We start from the raw sequence: 25,587 nt of genomic DNA, 5'->3' as shown, positions 1-25,587 counted from the left end.
ACAAGGTGAAGTTCCTCATTGAGTTTGAGACAACCAGATCATTTAGTCTGGTCTCCTGCGCATCACAGGCCACTAAACCCCACCCCCATTACCCTTGTGTTGAACCTACTGACCTGGATTAGATTCAAGTATTACAGCCCTCAGGAGACTAAACTATTGAGTGCCACAGGCAGAGAATAGAAGGGTCTGAGGTGAACCAATGCCTAAGGCCTTGGCAAATGCAGGGAATTGATTTAGTGTGTTATATCTAGAGGATCCCAGCAGGTGACCCCTACCCCATGCTGCAGAGAGGCCAAAACAAAACCAAGGTCCCTGTCTGTCTGACCTGGGGAAAATTCCTTCATCACCCTCAAAATGGTGATCAGTATGAGCATGTGAGCAAGACCCACCTGCCAAACCTGATGATACGCCCTTGAGAGCTCACAAGTCAGCCTTTGTCACTTCAAAACCTTGCATGGTCTCCACAGAGAGAGCGAGAGCTCGCTATCTCTAGTGCTGCCCAAATCCAGAGCTTAGTTTTATTGGGCAGAGCGCTAACCACAGAATATTGAAGCTTGCTTGAAAACCAACAAATTTAAACTCGCCTCTGGCAAATATAGTTGTACAACACGCAAGTTTATTTTGCATTCCACTTTTTAGCCATTGCTAAATAGTGTTAAAACCATTTTGTTGAAATTTAATGCATCCTACCACATTGTCAGTGTTCAAAGTTCCCATACAAGGCAATGTATAATATAGCCCAGTGATTGGAAGTAAGATACACATTCTTTTAGCTTGTTAGCAAAGGTCATGTGTTTCAGTGAAACCCACATTAAAAGGTGATTGCCTTCTCATTTTTACAGGGTAGAGAATGCCATTCAAATTGAATAAGACTTCTTTCTGAGTGGGATAGAGACTAGAAAGCTTTCTTTTAAAAAGAGCTGTAGCTACAGGCTCTCAGACCCATTAGGGTAGTAAATTTGACTGTCTTAATCAGTGCGTTTGCACTGTGAATGTCTAGGTACTAATAAGAGACAAGCAGAAACTTCTGTTGGTGAATGAGACAAGTTTTTGAGCTCTTCTTAGGGTTCCTAGGGAGCTCTAAAGCTTGTCTCCCTAGGCGCCGACTCCATGGGTGCTCCAGGACTGGAGCACCCATGGGGGGGAGAAAAGGTGGGTGCAGAGCACCCACCAGCAACCCCCCTGTCAGTGCCTCCCCTCCCCCCAGTCCTCCCAGTGGCCCCACTGATCAGCACCTCCCAGTGCTTCCCGCCCGCCACAGAAGGCAGGACGCTAGGGGGAATGGAGGCAGAAAGAGGCAGGGCGTGGGTGGGGCGGGAAGAGGCAGGGCAGGGGTGGGATCTTGGGGAAGGGGTGGAGTAGAGGTGGGGCCTGGGACAGAGCTGGAGGGGAGCAACCCCCGGCACATTAGTAAGTTGACACGTATGCTTGTCTCTTTCACCAACAGAAGTTGGTCCAACTAAAAGATATTACCTCACCTACCTTGTCACGCTCATATCCTGGGACCAACATGGCTACAACTAAACTAGGTACAAATAAAGAAAACAATGCCTATAACTTGCCATTGTATTTTAGAAATGTATAGTAGTGACGAATGGGCTGGGATGAAGGAAGGAGGACAGCTATAGGGAAATAGCAAGTTTTAATTCTTTTCCTCAGTTGCCATAGTGCATCAGCTGTCATTATCAGATTAAACCTTACTAAATCCAGCTTCCTTCTCAACACTGCTGAGGTTTCATTTTTTTCTTACTGAAGGCTTTGTTTTACTATTTCTGTCCTTTCAACATTTCCCTCTTCTTTTCTCTGCTGCTTTGATAGGAAGACAATGAGCGTTATTCTCGTAGATCCAGAAGAAATGCCTCGGTTAGTATTTTCTTTTGTGCCTTCTTCATACGTATTTACGTACGTCACTTCCAGCACACTGGCAGTGTGTCTTTTAAAAACAAATGTATTTACTGTTAATTTGTTGCAACACTTCATGCCTCTCTGCAAAGAATTCTGGGGAGTTTTTGCAAATTAAAATTCAACTGTTTTGCACAAGAGAACAATGAACCTGTTTGTTTTGCATGAGCCAGGCATGGCACAAAGAGGAGTTGTACAAGCTCCTAACCTGGTCAGCCTGTAGGGGAATGCTTTAGAACTTCCTTTGGACCATTTTCAGGCAATACAATGTTTGACGTGGCTCTGTTATATTTACTCTCATATTTGTCATCTAATATAAATGAAACATATGTACTGGGCAAGCCTTTTCTTAAGGAGTTTAGCACCAAATCTTTTCCTCCCTCTGGCTTCTGTTTCATTGATTCTATCGTTACTTGTTTCATTGCTTGTTATCTGTATTCTTTTAATTGTTTCTTGTCTCCTACACTTTCTCTTCAATAGGCTTCAGATGAAGATGAGCGCATGTCAGTGGGTAGCCGTGGAAGCCTGAGGGTTAGTAACTTGTACAATTAAGTGCATGAATTTTTTTTATTGATGTTGCTGTTCTTCTTTTATCTTGCAACAAGTTCCTCTGCACCCTTTCCAGAAAGAGCTCTGATAATTTCCTGTCTCCCAAACCTCCCAGTTTTCTACAACATTGTAGCCTTATACTTGAGGCCTACATTGATGCCAACAGTTCCTTCATCCAAGGAGAACTGTATAGGTGTGTCAGTTTCATAGACATTAAATTGTAAATATTAATATAAGTAAAGCATTACATTCAGTAGAGATTTTTTTCCCTGCCGAATACTCTCTTCACTAATCACTGGGGGAGGTATTTAGTCAAGATGTGGGTCTACAGAATTTCCTCTTGCATGGATCTTTTTAAGCTGTTCCAGTGTTAGTGACCATATGGAGCAATCTGAGAAATGATGCAGCATTCACTCGGTTGGGTGTTGGGGGGTGAGGGGTCACAGTTTAGAAACTAAATGTAAATCACCTGATGGAAAGCACATCTGTTCATTGTTACTGTGAACCAGTATTAATACTGTTCTTAGCTGGTCTTTTTAAACAGCTTGGGGATCCAGGTGACTTCTTCCTCAAAGCTGACATTATTGAGATGTTGGAGTCTGTCTCCTCCCAGAAATGACACTGGGCACTAAGGAAGGATCACCTGTGCATGTGTAGTGAGCACAGGAGCTCACATAGGTCTATTCTGGATGAGATAAATTCACCACTTAAGAACAGTAACATCTTCCTAGTACATCTGAAAAACACTTTGTCATGTACAAAATAGGTGCAACCAGTATATATGTAGGTACATCAAACTGCTTCACTCTGTACCATTCCAGCGTGCACCATTTTAATTCCAGTGTGGCCCAAATTAGCTCTTATCATAGCGCACATGGTTGAGACAGTCCTGCTACTGTCCTGTGGTGCACTGATTCTTTTGAAAACGCTTAATATTCTGGAGCCTGTGGGATGGGTACTCAGAGGCCATGCAATTAAAATGGTCTCGAGCAGTACTGGTACTGACGTAGGGCAATACTGCAACAGTTTGGAACATGAATTAGCATGGCTAGAGTGGGCACGTAGAAGCATTTGTGCCTAAACCAGTTCTGTTCTTCTGGTTCCATTAGGAATAATTGTTTTCTAATGCACACAGAGTTTTAATGCAGTTAACGATAGCATTAGTTTAACTCTTTAAGATTGATATAGATCAGTGGTTCTCAACCAGGGAGCCCGCGAGCAAGTTTCAGGGGGTCTGCCAAGCATGGCTGGCGTTAGACTCACTAGGGCCCAGGGCAGAAAGCTGAAGCCCCGTCATGCAGGACTGCAGCCTGGGGCCCCAAGCCCCACCACCCGGAGCTGAAGCCAAAGCCTGAGCAACTTGTGACGTAGGGCCCCAGGCAATTGCCCTGCTTCTTACCCCTTAACGCCAGAGAAAAAACAGTTGTGGTACAGGAGAGCCGTGGAGTTTTTATAGCATGTTGCGGGGGTGCCTCAGGGAAAAAAAGGTTGAGAACCCCTGATATATATCAGACAAATTAAGATTATATATTTTAAAGAATGATCCACATCCTTAATGCTAGCTTTTACCATTTGCAGGGAGGTTTCATGCAGCTCTTGGAAGATCTTGTAATTAACTAGCCAACTAAGAGTTAATATTTTTTTTCTTTCTGAAGGAATATCCCCCAAGAAACTATTGAATGGAATGGTCTTATTTTCCCCTAAATAGTTTTATATTTATATGTAAAAGACCTAAAATACCACTGGGGAAACAAATTGAATGAGTTATTGCTAATTAAATTTCCATCTTCTGGTGGACATACAGTATATCTTGTACTATGAGTGTCTCATTCCCTTTTTGTGTGACATCTATATACTATTCATTATATGGCATTGGTTTTACTGTAACATTCCCACCTCCTGGAATTGGGGATTAATTTAATTTGCCCAAACAGTATAACTAGAATGTGCTTGATACCTTTGTGACCTTGAATTCTTTATTTCGCTAACAAGAAAGCAATAATCGATGGGTTTTCCTCAATGATGAGGAAAAGGTTAAGAAATATGAACGTTAAAATGCATTTTTTAAGATTTTAGTTGAATTAAACTTTAATAAAATTGTTCATGGAACTGACTTAGGGAAAAATGCTTTCATTCCTAGAGCACTTGAGGTTTCAGTTTAGTTTGTTCGGGGCAATTTTCAATTAAACCGCTTATCCAGTCCTGACTATAAGTGTATTTTCATGGCCTGCAAGGAAATTTAATGACTGAAATACCCTTTCCATAATCCTCATGAATAAGGGTCCCTATTAGACCTTAATATACTTTATTCTGATGGTCATTGGTAATTAAAATTTGCATTTCACTAAACAGGCTGCATTTCCTCACCCAAAAGAAATGTCTGATTTCTAATCTCTCTGGAGTGTAAGTAAGCATCCCTAATATCCAACAGGATTCCCATGCTACTAACCATACAGTCTTTCAGTTTGAAGAGCCAGATCTTTAGTCAGTGACTAGCAGCAGCTGAAGATCTAGCTCATAAATATTTACTAGTGAAGTTTGTGAGCAATGTCCTTGTTTGATAGAAAACTTTGTCTAATGGAGTCTTGTGGAAGAAACTTTATGCCATAATATCCCTAATGTATTGCACCTAATTTCCTGTATTACTGTTAAAAGGGGAGCCTTCCTCAATGAATGATCATAAATCCAAATATTTGAGTTTTACACACACCGAGGGAGGTTTGACCCCTAAATTTTAAGACTTGAAGAATGAGGGAAACCCTTGAGATTTCCTGCCCTAACCCTGGGGCAATTGTGACTTCAGGCCAAGGAAAACAGGATGTAGATATATTAGCTCATTAGTCTGAACCAAAGTCTGTCCCTTAATAGACTTGGTTTAATGCACATGATTTTATTCACATAGAAGCAAAATACAACTAATTATGTTCTTAGCATTGATACATGGCTCACAACTGCTTAACAAGATAGAATTGTGAATATGCCTTAAGTGGTTTGTGTAGACATTTAGTTATGCTTCTGTTGACTTTTTTCAGGGGTCTTTGGTTTGGCTTTTTATGTATGTATAAAGGTGAAACGAAAACCTGAACTCCTAGGATCTGAGTTCAGGGTTCTCTGCTTCTTTTGCTAAGCCTAGTTAACATAAAGAACACTTTAGAAACAAGGAAACTATATCTTGTCTCTATTTAAGAGTTTGTAAAACTAGATCAGATTCACAGAGAAATCTGAACTCTAGTCTTTGTCAGTAAGTAAAGGTGGAATTTGTTTGAAAACCTTTTGTTTCAAAGTTTACTTGTTATAGAAATCTTCATATTTGGATTTGGTGTTAAAGAGATTTTTTAATTTCTCACGAAAAGAAGCTGTTTTGCTTCCTGTGAAAGTTCCTTGAAATATCTATATGGGGACTCATGGAACACCATATAAGATGTGTAGAATTTACAAATTTTCTCTTGGATGGTTGGTTCTTTCTCTTTTGGACAGGAAGTTTCCAAACAGTGGAGCAATGTCAGAACAATTATTACCATGTGAAACCTCCCAGTCCTCCAAATCAGCAATTTCTTTCTCACAGAGTTTTCGCCTGGAATGTTCTCCTCTAAGAATGTTTTACTGTGGTTTGTTCTGAGACTGATGAAAACTGCCCGAGGATCCTACCTTATCATTGTGGAAGCCCCATAGGCTTGCTTTACCCTTAAGTGATTTTTGTTGCAGAAAAACTTAAAATATCATCTTCTGGTTTTTTTTAAGACATATGACCCTCGTTTCAGTCTCCTTCCACTGCAAATTCTCTTCAGTTTTCCCTAATAATTTCACAATGGGCCAAGTCCCACATCCAAGATCCCACAAGGTGAAATATTGTTGCGTTATTGCGCAATAGTGATGCAGTGTACAAGGACTTGTCTCTGTTTCTCTCGTTACTCTGGTTGATGGTTGCTGAAGTTCCTGACTGGTGCTGTCATTGCTCAAAACCAAGCAATTTTAAACTTTTACATCTCAGTACCTATATCTTCCTGATTGCCATCTTTGGGTTTTTTGTATTCTGATAGTTTTTGTTTCCTCTCATGCTCTTGACAGTCTGACTTGGAGTATGCCAGCGCCTATCCAGTGGTGAGGATGGTTTGACGTTAGTGTGTGATAGAAATTGTGGGGGGGAAATACTAACGCCTATTGCTATATCTAGTCAATAGTAGAGAAGGAGACCCAAAAAGGCAAATGATCATGATGGCAGTGTTATGGTCTCTGATGTGGATACCTGACTGCAAGGAATGAGACACATCCCATGGCTTCACTTAGCATTGTGACATTTGTCAGACTCAGCAAGGCAAAGGATTGAATAACAATCATGGAGAATGAACTAACTCCCACCTAAAGGTGTCGTCCCTTCAGGGCTGCGTGGAGACGCTTGCATTGCCACTACTTACATTGTACCTGCTTGGAGGAGAGATGGTTTCGTTCTCCAGTGCTCTGTGTGGTAACCTTCACAAATACAAATCTCACTATTTTCAAAATGTGTGTTTAATTGAGACGTGAACAGCAAACTTTTTCCTCTTTACTCCTGAGGGCGTTCTGCGCCTAAAAATTCTGCGCACAATATTTTAAAATTCTGCAAGTTTTATTTGTCAACAAATAAATGCAGAGGCTCCAGCATGGCAGTGCAGATCACAGGCCATTGGCTACACGAAGGTGGGAGATCACCCTGCAGCCTCCCCACCCCCGGGGCATGGAATCAGTGGTGAGGCTGCACCCGACCCTGACACAGCACAAGGCCTGGGCCTGCCCCAGAAACACTCTGGGGCCCTGCCCTTCTGCACCAAGTGTGGGTGGGCAGGCTGAACCAGGCAAGATCCAAGTGTGGAGGGGCTCAGTATGGGGGGATCCAAGTGTGGGGTGAGAGGATTCTGTGTGGGACAATCTGAGTGCAGGCAGCTCAGTGGGGGGTCTAGGTGTGGGGGGATCTGGATGCACAGAGGCTCATTGGAGGGGTTCCAGGTGCAGGGGCAATGGGACACTGCAGGGGCTTCCAGGTGAAAGTGGTTGGGGAGGTCTGGTTGCTGGGGGAGTGGGGTCTGGGTGCAGCTAGTTGGGAGTCAGTGGTGTGGGGGTCTGGATGTGAGGGCTCAGGCTTGAGTGCAGGGAGTTCAGTGGGAGTGGTCTGGGTGGAGGTCCTGAGGCAGGGGGCCTGGGTACAGGGGGCTTCAGATGCGGAGGTTGAGGTTCAAGGAGATGGGGTTTGGGTATGGAGGGCGAGGGGGGGTTCTGGGTGTATGGGGTGAGGCTCGGCAGGGGTGTCTGGGTATGGAAGATTAGGATGCATGGAGGTTGGACAGATGGGGAGCAGATCCCTGTCCAGTGATCCCTCCCCCATAGCTGAGGAGTGATGAGGGCAGGAAGCAAGGGAGGATGCTGAGCTTCCTGCAGCAGGGGGAGGTTTCTGAGGGTGGGTCTGACACAGCCCCAGCCACTCCTTGTAGAGGAAGAGAAAGTCCCATCCTCTCCTGCCTCCAGCCCAGCTGGGACTAGCATCTGATCCCGGCTCAGGGTAGGAGTCACTGGCTGGGGTGTCCCCAGCCCTGCGGTGATTTACCTCTCCACCGACTGTTCCGGGTGCTGAAACAATGTACCTGTGCAGCTAGGGAGTGGTGCGTGACTGCTCTTGCAGCTTCCCTTTGCTTACCTGTCAGTCATTTTTCTGCAGGGAAGCAAAGCTATTGCAGGGGACATGAATTCTGCACACGCGCAGTGGCGCAAAATTCCCCCAGGAGTACCTCTTGGACATTTTCCCCATTGTACAAAGAGCTGTCTTGGAAATCACTAAAATCTAGGTAGAAAAGCTGTTACCTATTAGAGTTGAATATTATATACAACTTTAATTTCTCGTGTATTTCAAGCACCTTTTATTTTACATAACTCATTTCAAGTAGATCTGTTCTGGGAAACAGAAGATGAATAAATCTGCAGTACAGTATATACCATGTCTGAATAGCCTTATCTTTGCTTGTGAAGATAAAATCAACATTCATAGTAACAGTATGTGTTAAAAATAAAAATAAAAAAGGACCGTAAGATTGGGATCCTTAAATCTGGATTTAGTTCACACAACAATGTTAATGCTATTCCCTTGTGACTCTGTTGTGACAGAGCATAGGGTCTTGCTGTGCCTCCATAAAAGGCAAAGTACAAGAAGATCTTTTTTAAAAGCTGCTGAATGAAGAGCAGTTCCACTTTATTTGAACTGAGCATCATTTCTACCTCCCTCTAGCTGGCTGTTGTGAATCGGTGCTTCAGGCCTCCACATCAGAACTTGAAAACAAGCTCTTGTGGCCAATTTCATTGAAGGCTGTATTTTTCTCTCCTTTTCTGCATTCCCTACCCCTATTTCAAATTAAGAATTTGTTCACCCAATATATTCTATTTCCTTGGTTAGTGGCCTATATTCAGATACAGTTCTAACACTTACTATGCTAAGTTTTTGCATGGATCTATTGGTGTAGTATGTATATATGGCAGAAAGGTCTATTCATTGATTTAATCCAGCAGGCATGAATGGTTTTAACTGCAGCTATTAATGTTAGCTGCATGATTATCATTCTTTAATCATTTTAAATCATATACTAGTAATTTGAATCTGGTGTGATTCTGTTTTCTATATCCTCACTGAGTGTGTACATTGAAGCATGCTCTGTAGATTTGTCGGAATACAAGACTTGGTTTTTGCATGTAGATCTGCATGTAGGACAGGGGGAAGATAGAAATACAAGAATTCATTGATCTTTTCACTGGGTATTCTTACTCTTACTACAGGCTGGATTAGAGAATGAGAGGACCAAAAAGAAGAACTCCAAAGCAGTATGTATTTAGAGATTGTTTTCCTCTGAGAGGGTTATGATGGGGCTGGAGAGAACTTGCAAAAATGTTGGCCATAGGGTTATGGCCAGATTGGGCCAAATAGTTTTCATTTATACTGAGAAATCAGCCTAATGCCAAGAATCTATTGTAGCTCTCTGTGGTTGTGGGTGCATAAAAGGCACTAGGTATCAGTTGCTTATTACAAAATGCAGTTGAGGCCAAATGATTATACAGCAGTACTGCTCAGAGGATTTTTTTCAAGAGACTCTGTATCTTCATATATTACATTAGTTAGTAGAAAGATGTAGGGAAAAGATGGTAGCGGCTAGTGTGACTGGTAACTAAGGTTGTATTTTTTTCCATGAGGCAGGAGGAGGGAGAATGTCATTTAAAGTAGCAAACCAGTAAATGTAATGGGTCTACATTCAAGTAACAATTACATGTAAGTAGCTAATAATTGAACAATGCTTTAAGATTCTAGGACTGCTTCATTAAATAAAACAGTTTTTACAGGCTATTTTTTAACACATTGGAGCTTTACACTGGAAAATGTTCAAATCTCAGAGTAGTCTGTGTTTAAAAAAACAGAGTCCCCCATAAACATCCACAGAACTGACTTCTGAAACTTTTACTAAGGAAAAGGAGTTTGATTGCTTCCAGGAATGCAGACTTGGTTTTGCTTAATGTAATGGGAAACTTTTAAGTGTAATTTAAGCACTGTTTGCAAATTGGGGAGGAGGTTATCAGATGTAAATGCCTGCACCAAACTAGGGACTATTTTTCCTGCTGCACTGATTTCATGCCAAAGACATTTCAATCACCTGTTTTTTTCCTAGAGAAGGTTATTGCAAAATCAATCTTTATGTAACTTCTATAGGGCACCTACATGTAGACTTTCTTTTGTCATCAATTGGAATATTGCATTTAGTACAAAATATGTTGCCAAATAATACAGTAAATACCCTGGAGGTGGAAATGTGACAAATATTTACTCATTTTGTCTGTCTGCCACAACTTTGTTCATAGTAACTCTCATGATGAATCCAACAGTTCAGGGCAACTGTCCCTGCATTTCCCCTCAGTGGTTCAGCAAGCGCACCAACTCTCATGTTTCAGCTCCCCAGCTGTTGCCTTTCTGGGTGGAGAGCTGTATGTCTCTCCTTTCTGATCAGGGTATTCACAGGCTGCTGAGTTCCCTGCCTTCACTGTGTATTTCCCACGGTGCCTAAACAGACCTGTTTGCTGTCTCTTCAGAGACAGATAAGAGTGACTGCTACAGATATAAATAACCACACAGTTCTTTCTAAGCAAGCCTACTTTATTCTTAAGGTAAAAGCACTACAGAGAAAATATTTTACAAACAAAAGAAATTTACATGGATGTTTATAAGCTTATCAGAGTCCCAACCCTACCATGGATTCTGGCAGGAATCCCTCAACCCTCCACTCTAGGTAGGGTGACCAGATAGCAAGTGTGAAAAATCGGGACAGGGGTTGGGGGGTAATAGGCGCCTATATAAGACAAAGTTCTATACATCGGGACTGTCCCTATAAAATCAGGACACCTGGGGAGTCATTGTGGTTACAGCAACAGAGGGTCCTGTGGCACCTTTAAGACTAACAGAAGTATTGGGAGCATAAGCTTTCGTGGGTAAGAACCTCACTTCTTCAGATGCAAGTAATGGAAATCTCCAGAGGCAGGTATAAATCAGTGTGGAGATAACGAGGTTAGTTCAATCAGGGAGGGTGAGGTGCTCTGCTAGCAGTAGAGGTGTGAACACCAAGGGAGGAGAAACTGGTGCCACAGGACCCTCTGTTGCTTTTTACAGATTCAGACTAACACGGCTACCCCTCTGATGATTGTGGTTACAAGTTCATTACAGCTTCAGATCAGAACAGGCACGTGGTCTTATGAGTTCTCAGTAGGCCAAGTCCTTCCAATCCTTCCCTAAGGATTGTGACCCTCCATGGACCATAGGTCCTGTCCATTTGCTGCATCAGGAAGAAGGCCCTGGATCACTTTAAAACCAGGATATTTATCCAAAAATCGTTTCTTGCTCTGTTGGTCCCTGGCAAATCCAGTTTGAACTAGTACATGCGCATCTCCCCAGAGGGATGGCTTCTAAGGTTGATAAAGGAAGAAATTCATTAGCATCCCTGTCCCTACTAGAGAGAGTACATACAGTGCCACAACATGTACACAATTGCATTTTAATACAGCATACCCCAAGATATTAACCCTAATTCAGTAAGGTTTAATTTAATTCAACAAAGTTTATTGTAATTCCATATGGTTTGTTCACAAATTTACAGGCTATTGTTAATCTCTCGTAATGCAGTCTAAAGTTAAGCATGTACATAAGTCTGTTTAGTATGAAGACCCTAATCACATCCACGTTAATCAGGTTTTTCTCTGTGCATACACAAGTAGAAAGGCCAATAGAAAGCTGGAACACTTCAAAGATTTTGTTCACAGCAAATGGTCACGTTTTCTAGGAAATCCATGATGACTCAAAAAATAAAATAGCCTCACCAATTGCTACAGTAATATCTTAGTCCACTGTACTGTATAAATTCAATTAACTATTAACAGCACTAGTGTTAACTAATGGATTTTTATTTCTATACTGATATAGAAGATAGTCTGATTAAAAGTGAGTTTCTTTTCTTACATTTCATTGTACTTTGAAAGAAGCATTTTCAGTTTTTTTCACATACATTTATTGGAGAGAATATGCAACATATATGTTGCCAGGGGACTGTTTGAAATGTGTAGTTTGTGATTAGAAATTCAATCATTGTTAATCCTGCTAGATGAATGCAAATGTTTAGGAACTGGTGCATATTGGCATAGATTTATTAAAGGCTTTTATTACCAATTCTGTTTTTGAGGGGATTTATCATTTTAATTTGCTTCAGTCTGTAATTTGGCATACAAATCTTCAGTCAGTATGCAGTTGCATTTTGTTTGAAAACAGATTCAGATTGGTTTGTCTGATGTTCCTTTTAGTGATGCATTAAAAATACATAGAGAATATTTGTAATAAAAGTAAAACCTATCAATAACCATTTTAGGGATTGAGAGAGAGACGGTGGGTGAGGTACCATAACTTTTTATTGGACCAACTTCTGTTGGTGGAAGGTACAAGCTTTTGAGCTACAGAGAGCTCTTCAGGTCTGGGCTTTTTGAGCTCTGTGTAGCTCAAAAGCCACCTTCAACCACCAGAAGTAGGTCCAATAAAATATATTATCTCACCTACCTTCAGTTTCTCTCATCTGTGACCAACATGACTACAACACTACTGCAAATTTTTTGTAGGGATTGTTAGTTTTCTGGCTATTATAATAGTTCTACTACTTGCAAAGCATTATGAGGCCCTATCAGGGACACTGCGATTTTAATGGCCGTTAGCACAGGTGATCTTGGCTAGCAGATGACAGTACACATGTCATGGGGTCTGCATATTAAAAATAGGACTAGTCCTGTGTTCTACGACATAGTGGACTAACGTTTGGGTCCTGAAGAGAACCATATCCATGTCAAGAGGGGAGATTGCTGAGAGGTGTGATGTTTGAGCATAGAGAGAGGTGAATCCAGGAGGTTTGGGGCAGATTCTGATCTTCCAATATCTGAAGGGCTGTGCAAAATCCTGGGATATGGCAGATGGTCATGTCTGGATAGATGCATGAGGTAAATAAAAATGAGGGAAACCAAATGCAAGAGATGTTGTGCAGTATAATTTGTGTTTAGAAAGCTACATTAGTGTATTTAATCTTCAATACCAATGTGAAATGAAGAGTTTAGGTAAGCAAGGAAATTATTTTCCCTTTCCCTTCAGTAGACTGAAGTGAAATCATCCCTTTTCACTTCCCAAGGAGTCTGAAAAGACTGAGACTTTAAATACATTCTGCTGCTGTACTGTTTTTACGAAAATTTGAGGTGAAAACAGGGACATCTTTAGCTGGGTTACAGGTATTGCTGGCAGACAAAACTGTCAAGTGTTCGATGAGCTGTCTGAAGTCATAATCCCTGGGGAACCACAGTGACTGTCCCTGGTGTGTTTGTGGAAAAAGCACCATCTATGGCTTAGCTCTGCATAAATGATGACTTTCCCTGAGACCTCTTTTGGTTTCATTTAAGTTTTTTTTTCTCTCATTTTTCTCTCATGACAGACCAATGGTTATGATGAAGACATGTATGGATCATCCCAGAGTAGAAAATCTAGCAGGGTTAGTAGAGAATTTCTAAAAAATCTGTCACTCAAGTTCATGGAATTAACAGGAAGCTTTTCCAGAAATTAACCGTCTCCTTTACTGAGGGCTTTTCCTAAAGCAAAATAGCAGATGCTCTTTTTTTGATCCCTGCTTTGGAAGGCATTTTCCCCCAGACTTCTATATTACAACTGGTGCAGTTCGCTAGGCATCTGCTCCTAGTCCTACCAAGTCAATAAACAACAAAACAAAAAAGTGAACCACAAGATTCACCAAGGGCAAGTCATGCCTGACCAACCTGATTGCTTTCTATGATGAGATAGCTGGCTCTGTGGATATGGGGAAAGCGGTGGACGTGATATACCTTGACTTTAGCAAAGCTTTTGATTCGGTCTCCCACAGTATTCTTGCCAGCAAGTTAAAAAAGTATGGATTGGATGAATGGACTATAAGGTGAATAGAAAGCTGGCTAGATCGTCAGGCTCAATGGGTAGCGCTCAACGGCTCAATGTCTAGTTGGCAGCCGGTATCAAGCAGAGTGCCCCAGGGGTGAGTCCTGGAGCTGGTTTTGTTGAACATCTTCATTAATGATCTGGATGATGCGATGGATTGCACCCTCGGCAAGATCGCGGATAACACTAAGCTGGGGGGAGGGGTAGATACGCTGGAGGGTAGGGATAGGGTCCAGAGTGACCTAGACAAATTGGAGGATTGGGCCAAAAGAAATCTGATGAGGTTCAACATGGAAAAGTGCAGAGTCCTGCACGTAGGATGGAAGAATCCCATGTACTGCTACAGGCTGGGGACCAACTAGCTAAGTAGCACTTCTGCAGAAAAGGACCTGAGGATTACAGTGGACAAGAAGCTGGATATGAGTCAACAGTGTGCCCTTGTTGCCAAGAAGGCTAACGGCATATTGGGCTGCATTAGTAGGAGCATTGCCAGCAGATCGAGCGAAGTGATTATTCCCCTTTATTTGGCCCTGGTGAGGCCACATCTGGAGTATTGCAGCCATTTTTGGGCCCCCACTACAGAAGGGATGTGGACAAATTGGAGAGAGTCCAGCGGAGGGCAAAGAAAATGATTAGGGGGCTGGGGTACATGACTTATGAGGAGAGGCTGAGGGACTTATTTAGTCTGCAGAAGAGAAGAGTGAGGGGGGATTTGATAGCAGCCTTTAACTACCGGAAGTGGGGTGTTCCAAAGAGGATGGAGCTGGCTGTTCTCAGTGGTGGCAGATAACGGAACAAGGAGCAGTGGTTGCAAGTTGCTGTGGGGGAGGTCTAGGTTAGATATTAGGGAAAACTATTTCACTAGGAGGGTGGTGAAGCTCTGGAATGGGTTACCTAGGGAGGTGGTGGAATCTCCATCCTCAGAGGTTTTTAAGGCCCAGCTTGACAAAGGCTTGGCTGGGATGATTTAGTTGGGGTTGGTCCTGCCTAGAGCAGGGGGGTGGACTAGATGATCTTCTGAGGTCTCTTCCAACCCTAATCTTCTATGATTTTATGATTCTAAGAGGCCGTGAGTGGGAAGGAAAAAGACTAGGCCTGAGAAAATTCAAGTAGGATTTGGGGGCCAGAATATAGTTCTTTGGAAACTAATTGGGTAAAAAAAAAGTCAAATTATGGAGAAAAATATTTTTGACAGTGGAAATCTAGCTTGGATTTGTGGCTCTGGTGCTCTTTCATGCATCCTTTATAGAGATTTGATTGCCATTGGAATGTGGGCATGAAATATCTAACTGAATCTGTACAATCAATTCACTTTTATAAGTTTCCCCAATGTAAACATTTTTAAAACCCCGAGCCTAACATAGAAAGATTAGTTCATTTGTTAAATTGTGAACACCTAAAAGGGATTTATTCTATTGATCTCTATCTGAAGATGGTGTTTTTCATAAATACAACCATAAGACAACAGTTTTGCATACAAGCAAATGTCTGAACTTTCCATAGAGTTTTAAACTACTTATCAAACAGTATTACTAAAGTATTTGTAAATGTTGTTTCACACACATAGTGTGACAGCTAAGATATGAGGTGTGATTCAATGTGATGGTGATAACCCTGTTAGATGGAGCAGAAACATAGCCATTAAAACAGCTGAGGAGAGAACTAAACACTCTTCAATGTCAAAAGTTAGTGTATGCTTAACATCCCTTGGTTTGATTCTGTCAAAAATGAGGATAATACTTAGATGATCCCAGCAAGTTGCAGTCTTGTACCAGCTGAGAACAAGATGACTATAATGGTGGGGTCATGTCCAACGTACAGAAGGTACACTTCTACGGAAGGTTTACAGAGGTGAGGTCAGCCACAAAAGAGGTTGGAAGATGCAATTTTCAGGGATTTAAGAAGCCTAACCTCCCATACTGATTCTTCATGAAGGGCGAAGTCTTGCAAGGGACCATTTGAGATGGAAGTCCATTCTGTGCGTCGCCACAGCTACATTATAGCCCTGTGAATATGCTATTGCTTATTAAAAGTAGAAAAACTGTTAAACAGTACGGCTGCACAATTAAGTCAGAAAAAATTAATTTAACCATTAATTAAGCCACTTTGTCCATGTATGGATCACTTGTGTTCAGTGGATTGCAGTTTCAGAACAAGTGCTCTAGACCAGGGGTCTCAAACATGCGGCCCGTGGAGTTATTTGGCAGCACTCGGCCTTCCCCCCCCCCCCCCCCTCCACTGGCAGTAGTCGTCCGTCTCCCCCCCCCCCCCCCATATGTGTCCCGATATTTTCTTCCTCTCATCTGGTCACCCTAGAAATGAGTAAGTGCAGTAGATTTCATGTAGCTACACCCATTATATGCGTAAGGAGGCATACAGTGATCAGAACTTAAGACAACGAGCTATGTGGAGATATGCAGCAAGTCTCAATGGAAAAAACATAAAATTGAAGATATACTGTAGTTGCGATAAATTGTAGCTGTGTACATTATGCCTGCCTTAAATTTGCAGTAATTAGCTGAAATTGCAACAAAAAGACAACATGAACAAGGATATTTTTTGTTGTCTACATAGTTTAAGAAGTTTAAATATTGCCAATCTTGCTGAACTGTTTGACAAAAGGAAACATTGTACAGTCTTTTCAGAGGACTTGTTGCTCTTTTGACTTGTGCCAGCATCTCTGATAAATGATGTTCTTGTTCTTTAATGACATACTCTAGAGCTCCAACTACAGCGGGGAGAGCAGAAAATCTACAAAGAAGTCATCCAGGGAGGAGAAGTCGGTTGGTTTCTATTTAAATATTTAAATGATTTCTGTGGAAACTGCAGGGTTTGTAGCATGGAGTTTTTTATGTAGCGCATGATTACAATCCCGTTATTCACTCCTTGATGTCTTCATTACTAACAGTAATTCAGTTTAATCACTATTTGAAGGGAGAGTAAGGTTTAGGGGAACAGTAACTTAGTTGAGCTGTCTTTATAGAGCATAATAAACTCCACCTCCAACATTACTCCGTCTGTCTTGCTAGCATTCAGCTTGCAGCAGCATAATTATTTGCGGGGGAGGAGTAAAGGTGGCAAACAGGAAAGCAGTAAGGATAAAGGAATAATCTAGAACAGGCAGAAGTTCTTTGCTTAATGTAATAAGTATGCCAATATTACAACTATATTTCTAAAATCACATTTTTAATTGCAACATGTAATATGTGGTATAGAGTTGTAGTGATATTTAATTTCATACCTTGAGATCACATCAGTGCATCACAAAACGGTGGACCATTTAAACATGGACCATAGCTATTGTGATATCACTAGATGTGCTGATTTTGAAATCTCAATGGGTATGAAAGTAATTTGTTTCCCAGCTATAACTAAGGTCAGCTGAGAACTCCCAAACCCTGTCTCATGAAAACCTTTTTAGCTATCTTATCAGAAGAATTGTAGTTAAATTGGGAAGAGATGGATTTAAGCTTTTTCTATAGGATAAAGATTTATCCAATGATACAAACATCTCCATATCTAGTGATTTATCCATCGAGCTGCCTATATTCTCCAATGTCAGAGGTCTAAACAATATTGAAAATAAAGCATATGTCCTCTTCATGTCACACTACCTCTGACATTGAACAAGTCACATAACTTCAGCTCCCTCCTTTGTAAAATGGGAGTAATACTTATCTATCTCATAGTGACAGTGTGAGGATTAGTGAAGGTTTGTGAGGAAGCTTTAAAGATGGATATCACTGAAAAGTGATTATTACTGAGAATAGAGCGTCATGTATCTTGACTGAAGTATCATGAGGAGGAAGGGGGTTGTAACACAAGACCTTTGGGGTAGGGAAGAGAAGAAAAAGAGGAATAGTTCTCTAGGAACAAACATCCTCTCTTTTGATCATACCTGTGTCTCATTTTTGAGACTTGCATTACAGAAAGGCTTTGAAGGGGTCACTACAAATTCACTCTTTACTATGAGACTAGTTGCAGTGGTTTTGTATGCATACAGAACTGTCACCTTAAGTAAGCAGCCTGTTGGGTAAGCAACTGTATTGTCACCCTTGTTTGTAAGTGGCCTACGGAACTCTGGTGAATTATGGAGGTTGCATCTATTCCTCTGTGCAGGATTTTTACCACCTTTCCCCTTTTGGATTGCTCCTGGCAACTGGTTGTAACTTCACACACAGTTAGTCATATTGTGTGGAAACAAGAAGAAAGATCTGCAAGAAGTCTTCATAGTGACTGCACTTGCTTGGATCCATTAGCTTCTTCATAAGATGTACCTGTATCTCCCTTAGAACCATACAGATTTACATCCCACCCGTATGTTTAAAACAGAGAACAGGTTTTAATTTGCAAATGTGCTGTTTGTGCATGCAAAGCACCAAGCCGTTTAATTCTTAACATGACTTAACCATAATATTGTATGTTACTGTATGCTACAGTACAAGTATATAATACATCTCATTTTTCCTAAAACTTTTGGGAAACTAATAGTCCTATTAAGTGTTGTAAACTGCCTTTCCACTACTTGAAGGCCTGGACCTGGCATGCCTTATTTGCCTGCCCTATACCCAGATATTTATAAAAGACACCACAGACTGCTGCAGATAAACCCTTGTGCTCTACCAGAGGGTTACCCCACCTCAAAAGCTGCCTAAAAGATATAAAACAACATTTGAGTGTTTGGAGTGAGTCTCACTTCATCTCTTGCAAGTCTTTACTAGAGTTTCCTACAGCTTCTGTCAGTATCACAGAGATCCTTCATCCATAGCCTACTTTAAAGTTGGCTGTTGGTATTTTTCCCCATGTCTGCCTAGAAATTACATTCAAATCTCCCCATCTAACTAGTTGGGCCAGCCAGATGCAGAACTAAACAGATGCAAGCTAGCTACTGGAATTGAAGCTGCTGGAATGACACAAACGGAAGATACTTCATTTGAGTGGCCTAGGCCTGCACTTTTTTTTGTGTGCTTCTCATTGTCGCACCTTATCTGACAGTGGGTTGTTCCCTGCTTCTGTTAGCTATGGCATATCAGGAAAAAGGCTTGGCTTCTCACACTCTGGATGCTCCCCAGACCACTCAGGTGGTCTTTTGACACCCTGTATTTTTTGCTCTATATTGTAGAGCACCCAGCCTTCCAAATAACTCTTTGGGGTTAGAGTTTGGCAGGTTTTTACTTCCTAGTTTTACTAGGTTTCTTGTTTAACTGAGTGGGAACAGGCCTTTTGTTAAATCTGGTTTGTTGCAGCCTATCTTGGTTCTCTATTCTACATTCTGCGGCTGTCAGGGTCTCTCCTGTTCAGCAGGGAAGGTTGGAGGTGCTGATAATCAGCCTAAATCCAGAAAAAGCAAATAATTTTGTCTTTATAAAAACTCACCTTCATCTTCATAAGAATTCCAAGCCGAAGAATGCAATCCCTTCTCTTCTCTCCTTTATCTCCCCCATTCCCCTTTGACTCCCAAGTCTGAAGCTATGGAAAAATAATTCTAGGAAAAGCTGTTGCTGGCAGATTTCGATCAGTGATGCACAAAATAGTGCAGCTTGTTTGTTACTGAAATTTGTTCTAAAAATCTGAAATACGATCTATTTATGATAGCTAAATGAGAGGTGCCTCTGCTGTTTTGTATACATTGGTAATTCCTCTGCACAAGGACAAGACAAGGTGATAAATGGTATTCATAGATTTTTGGCTAGGCTTCAGAGCTTTTAAGCATTAAACTGGAGGATATAGTGGATGAGAGTAATATGTTCTTTCACGTGAGGTCAAATTTTCAAGTGTCTAAGTGCTTACGTGCCTGAGGGCTTGTCTATACTTGAAATGCCACAGCTGCACCGCTGTAGTGCTTCAGTGTAGACGCTACCTGTGCCAATGGGAGGGGTCGCCTATTGGTGTAGGTACTCCACCTCCGTGAGAGATGGTAGCTAGGTCAATTGAAAGATTTTTCTGTCCACCGAGTGCGGTCTACTCTGGGGGTTAGGTCAGCTTAACTCCCGGGGCCGAAGCCAAAGGCCAACCCCGCCGCCCGGATCTGAAGCCGAAAGCTGAGGGCTTCAGCCCTGGGTGGTAGGGCTCAGGTTACAGCCCTCCTCCCCCCCACCTCCCGGCCCAAGACTAAAGCCTTTCAGCATTGGCCCCCCGCCCAGGGCAGCAGGGCTTGGGTGGGCTCAGGCTTCGTTCCCCACTCCTGGGGTCATGTAGTAATTTTTGTTGTCAGAAGAGGGTCTCGGTGCAATGAAGTTTGAGAACCACTGTCCTAATTTAAAAGAATGAATACAGAATTTGACAATTCTTTCACATTAAGCAGAGTTCTCAGGTTTTTCTTCCTGTTGAAACAGGGTTCCTACTACTGTGACCTTGGTCTTCGCAACAGTGGCTTTACTTCCAAATCCCAACCTTCTTCCCAAAATGGAAATAGGGTCTGTCGCTGTCTGTTTCCCTCTAACCTTGACTTTTTTTGTTTTGAGTTCACCTGGACAATACAACCTCCTGTATTCACACAAATAATGATAGGACCTTGGAGCGAAGTAATGACTCTTTTGTCGATCTGGTTGCCAGGAGTGTCTAGGTCTTGTGTTTTATTACGAATTTTCTTTGTACATTTTTCAATTTATGTCTGGAATGGGAAACAGATCTGTTTAAGACAGGTCATGATGTTGATCTGTGCCTCTCCTTTTCCTGCAATTGTTTTATTTTGCTTTTGACAGTTGTCATAAATTTTGTCTTGGAAAAGACTGCAAAATCCCCATTAAATATTAGTAGTTTATCTTAGCTGAGACCACTTCTCTGCTCACCTTGCCAGTCTATTTCCTGTTGGCACATGTGAGATAAAGCTGCAACCCTCCCCCTTCCCACTCTGTGTAATTTACAAGGCAAATGATTCCTGTACTAGTGCTAGAAAATCACTAAGCATAAAGCCTTAAAATCCTCTTGGAGGTTGAATTGTCCTCTCTGCATGCAGGCAAAGTACAGTGTGTCTGGCTGGGTGAGGGTGCTGTTAATGTATATACAGCACCGTATTGTGCCTTGTGTAGTTTTGCTGTATGTGCACTCTGAACTTAACTCTCACCTCCTGGGAATGTGTATTACTAACAGTAATGTCTTTTGTGAATGCACCTCCCTGTTTCTTTTATTTTATGGTATCCAGTCTTATAATGTATGCAAAATTGTCCATCCTGAGTCTGAATAATTAGATTTTGTCGCTTTCTGTTCAATAATAAAATAGGTCACAGACGGTTCAAAACTGTCTTGAGTATTTTAAAAATCTACCCTCATAATTTTCCTGTCTCTGTAGGTATTATACCAAAGTTACTTATGTTTTTGAATTGCTGGCTTTGACTGAAACCAGAATGGTCATAAGCTCTCCTTCTGACTGCTGTACATATAGGCAAGGCTAAGATTTTGTCATGGATATTTTTATTAAAAGTCAGGGACAGGTCACGGGCAATAAAGAAAAATTCACGGAAGCCCGTGACCTGTCCCTGACTTTTACTAAAAATATCTATGACAAAATGGGGAGCCTCTCGATAGCTGTGGTGGCCGGCTGGGAGCTCCGGGGGCCCACACCACCCATGGGGGCTCAAAGTTCCAGGGTCCCCCTTTTCCCTCGGCTTGGAGCTGTGGGGTCCCACACGATGGTCGGGGACAGCGGGGTCCCCCTTGACGCCTGAGATGGCCGGGAGCTGCGGGGCCCTGCCGCCTCAGCAGGTCGGGGTACCCTGCATTTCCTAGCCCCCGCTGGCGGTAGCGGGACCCTGCAGCTCCCAGCTGCCTGTGGGCTGAAGTCATGTTTTGGAAGGCACGGATTCTGTGACTTCGGTGACCTCCATGACAAAATCCTAGCCTTACATATAGGTCTTTCTCTTAGACAGTAGGAGAGGATTAGTGACTAAAATAAGTTATTCGGTTTTGCTTCTGCACTCTCTGATATCCTCCCTTCCTGTAGGAAACATGCATATGTCTACTTTATACTTAGTCTTTGTTTGGACTTGAACTTTCAGGTTTTTAAGCACAGATGGTTAATACAGTTTTGTAATACTGTGTACAATATCTGTACACTCTGCTTCCTTGCATTATAGCATACCAATTTTAATAGCATGATTAGGTCTGACCAGGATGATTAATCCCAATATGAACACTTTTTGCTGTTATCCATTTTTATATAAAAAAGGTTTGTGCTTGTCTTCCCCAGCCCTCCTTGCTGTACAGTGATGTTCTGCCTGCCAGAAGTTACAGGGTTTGTTGTGCTTTGTCATTTTAACCACAAATGCAGAAGCTGTGCACTCACCCATGCACATGTTGTCTTTTGCCTTTGCAGTTTGTCGAGACCATCTTGTTGGTCCAATTTATTTATATTGTACTATATTGTCATTTTAGTATATGATCCTTTTGAATGGAATGCACATATGCCCATGGTGCATCTGTCAACTCTGTTTGCTGGTCCTACATTTTACTCCCATTGGAATTCTGCAACAGTTGCTTATGGATCTGTAACACTTCTGCAGATTTCTAATTGGAGTAAGACATTTCTGTCTTCATTTTGGTGTATGATGTAGGACATGAAATATGGACTAGAAAGACGCAACATCAATCCTGACCTAGACAAAGTGGCAAAAATGTGTCTTGTTTGAAAACAAAATATACCGTGTAATGTTTCTTGCAGAATACATTCCCACTGTTCTCCTGTGTTAGCTGCACACTCAGTTTAACTTCATTCTCAAGTCTTTACAGTGGTGATAGGCAACCCTACCCTGCATTTTCGGAGCCACATAACTAAGCCAGACATTGGTGTTCTAAAATGGAACCACATGGTAGCGGTTTAGAACATGCTTCCCCACCAACAGCTTCCTATTAATTCAGTAACTAATCTCTCTTTTTCAATTAAATTTACCAGGAATCCACTTTTCTCTTTTCCTTACACTGTCCCAACCCAGAAATATTTGGTTTAGCGCCACTAAATTTATAAGAATTGATGTTGTCACTTTATAGCAGGTAATTTTAAGTGTTAAAGTTGATAGTTCGAAAAAGAACTGTTAAGAATGCATGAATGTGTGAAGTTTCTGATGACTTTTTGATCTCTCATTTTAATTCTGCACGTGTTCTGTAGTGTTTCACAGCTCACTGGAGCTAAGAATTAGCGGATTCATTCTTCACTTGCATGCCATACGGGGTTTTACAGGAAATGCCCCTGTTGTTTCTGCACCTTCGTTCATTCTCCTCTGCCCCCGCCCTCTTGTTTGTGCTGCACCTTGCTATCTTGCAATGCTCCAGATTAGAAACAAAACCAAAGTCTACCAGTTTTGTGCTGACTCTGTTTTTTAATTGTAGGCGTCTCTGTATGATGAGAGCATTTACAGTGGGAATCGTCGATATAGTGCCTCTAGTTCTCGTGCTGTAAGATGTTTTCTGCATTTTTCTGCTGGGCCTGTCTTCAGTGTTTTCTCCTATGATAACCTGTTTTACTAAAGCGTAGTTTTATCTGTATCAATGGGCAGTATAAGATTACTGGCCAGATAGCTGCTGATGGAGAATTATGTAAACAAGACTGGGAGCATCACCTCTACAAAGTTCCCTCCATGTAGATTCACTGGAGACAAATACTAAGTGTCCTACCTGCAATTGTCATACTACACTGTGCAGGGGTATCACCTGTTAGTTTCAATATGACGCAGTATAAGGGGTTCCCCTTTCTGGTGAAAGGAATCTTAGCTCTGCCTTTGAATTCATTTGCTGTTAAGAAAATTCAAAGCATCAGCTGGAAAACCACATTTATGTAAGATCCCCCTTCTTCCCTGGGGCTCCATTTCACTTTTAAATAAACTGACTTCAGCTAGCTTAATTCAGTACCCCCATGCTACTATGTTTCCACTTAGAGTATGTGCAGACTTGTGACTTAGTCATGGTTTGGGGTTCATTCTCTTGTAACATAGTATTTAACACCAGGTGACTTAGGAGGATGATAGTCTCTAATACTTGCTAGGGTGAGACTGGAGAGCTCAAGGAATCATTTATGGGAGATGCTTCTACCCATTTAAATCTGACTCTGGTCAGAAATGACAATTAATTAGCATTTAATGGTTGTTCACTGGCTTATTTAAATGAGCTAGGGGATGGGTAGGGCGTCGTCCATTAACTAGTGGACAGGTTACAAATATCAGCATTACTAGTAATACCCTTAATGTCAATCGCAAAACACAAGCTAAAGATAAAGACACCCCTTCTCCTCTCAGACAGTGTCCCCATGTCCGGTTTGGAGCCATTTTGGTGCGGCGGTGTGAGGAAACTTATACTGCCATTGTGCCTGCTCTGAAAATGTAAATAGAGACCTTCATTGTTCAGTGCTTCCCTTGTGAAAGTCTTAAACCTTCTGCATTATTTTCACCAGTAATTAATGACAAATAGATATTCTAATGCTCTCTTATGCATTCTAAGTGTTGTCCTGTTCTTAACTTAGAAAAATAAATTGAAATCGTCTCTGTAATTCTAACTCAGCTGATATTTTCACTTTATCCTCTACCAGTACATGACATGCTGTTGCAATCAAAAGATGACTTGCTAATAGAACTGTACATTTTATCAATATTATTCTGCCCTTCAAATTAATTTGCTTCTTGTTTTCATTTTGCTCTGTTGCAACATCCATTGATGGTAGGTTCTAGCAGCCTGTAATCCAATGGATTTGCCATCTGGACAGTGCAGTCATGTTTGGTGGGTGGAGGTGTGTGTCATTTAGACAAATATCTCAAAGGATCATATCCTGCAGTCCTGATTTGGGCAAAACGCTCATTTACTGTGGGTTCTGAGCCTGAGAGCTATTTCTCCATCTTGTTGAGACATGGAGCATAGCGTTTTGAATGGAGAATGTTTAGGCTTGGAAGGATTAGATTTTTATCAGTAAATGTCAGTAAATTCAATTTCACCGACCACACAGGTGCAAAAATATTTCCATTGATTGAAATTTACAGATATACAAAATTAACTCTAGTAAGTTCTCATGCAGCATTTTTCTTATTTTGTCTATTTTGACCCATGGTATTGACAATTTGTGTTTTAATGGTTATAAAGCTTTAACTTTTTATATCTCAATGTCTACGGTCATTAAATAATTGTCTGGACCCCCATAATTTCCCTCAACTGTGAACATTTAAATAGATTAAAAATAAACATTGATGATACCCATGGAAATGATTTAAAAAAAAAAATTCTGCCAAGCGTAAGGATGTTGTACAAAGACACTAATGTCCATAGTATCATTCTCTTCTCCTCTCTACTGTGCCACAGATTCTGCATGCTGGTGAAGAATGCAGTCTCTCCAGTTCTAGTGTAGCATGGTGCTTTGTAATCACAAGACAGTTGAAATATGAGGCCTTTGCCTCCCGACAAAGGTGAAAGTAAGCCAGTACGGTCCAGTATAGGGTGACCAGATGATAGGAAGAAAATATCGGGACACAAGGGGCGGGTCACCGGCGGAGCAAAAAAAAAACAAAAACCGAGTGCTGCCGGTGTAACGACACAAACAGCTCCCTCTCCCAATTCCCTACTGTGGCCCAGTGCTGCGGGCAGTGGGGGGGTGGGGGAGGGAGCCGAGAACAGCCGAGTGCTGCGGACAGTCAGAGGAGATTATGCACCCTCCCTTA

At 41.6% G+C, this 25,587-nt stretch overlaps 1 protein-coding gene across 1 annotated transcript in view; it reads left to right on the top strand.

The window, feature by feature from the left end:
• Window positions 1-25,587, top strand: part of LRRFIP1 (LRR binding FLII interacting protein 1) — a 177,944-nt gene that overhangs the window by 103,521 nt on the left and 48,836 nt on the right. The window contains exons 5-10 of the mRNA XM_065413159.1: window positions 1,819-1,863; window positions 2,383-2,433; window positions 9,247-9,291; window positions 13,464-13,520; window positions 22,143-22,187; window positions 23,279-23,344. Of these exons, the coding sequence (XP_065269231.1) occupies window positions 1,819-1,863; window positions 2,383-2,433; window positions 9,247-9,291; window positions 13,464-13,520; window positions 22,143-22,187; window positions 23,279-23,344 (309 nt within the window). The remainder of the gene's footprint in view (window positions 1-1,818; window positions 1,864-2,382; window positions 2,434-9,246; window positions 9,292-13,463; window positions 13,521-22,142; window positions 22,188-23,278; window positions 23,345-25,587) is intronic.

The sequence above is a fragment of the Emys orbicularis genome, chromosome 11 (genome assembly GCF_028017835.1).
Source record: "Emys orbicularis isolate rEmyOrb1 chromosome 11, rEmyOrb1.hap1, whole genome shotgun sequence".
NCBI lineage: Eukaryota > Metazoa > Chordata > Testudines > Emydidae > Emys > Emys orbicularis.
This window is presented reverse-complemented; position numbering and strand designations above follow the sequence as displayed.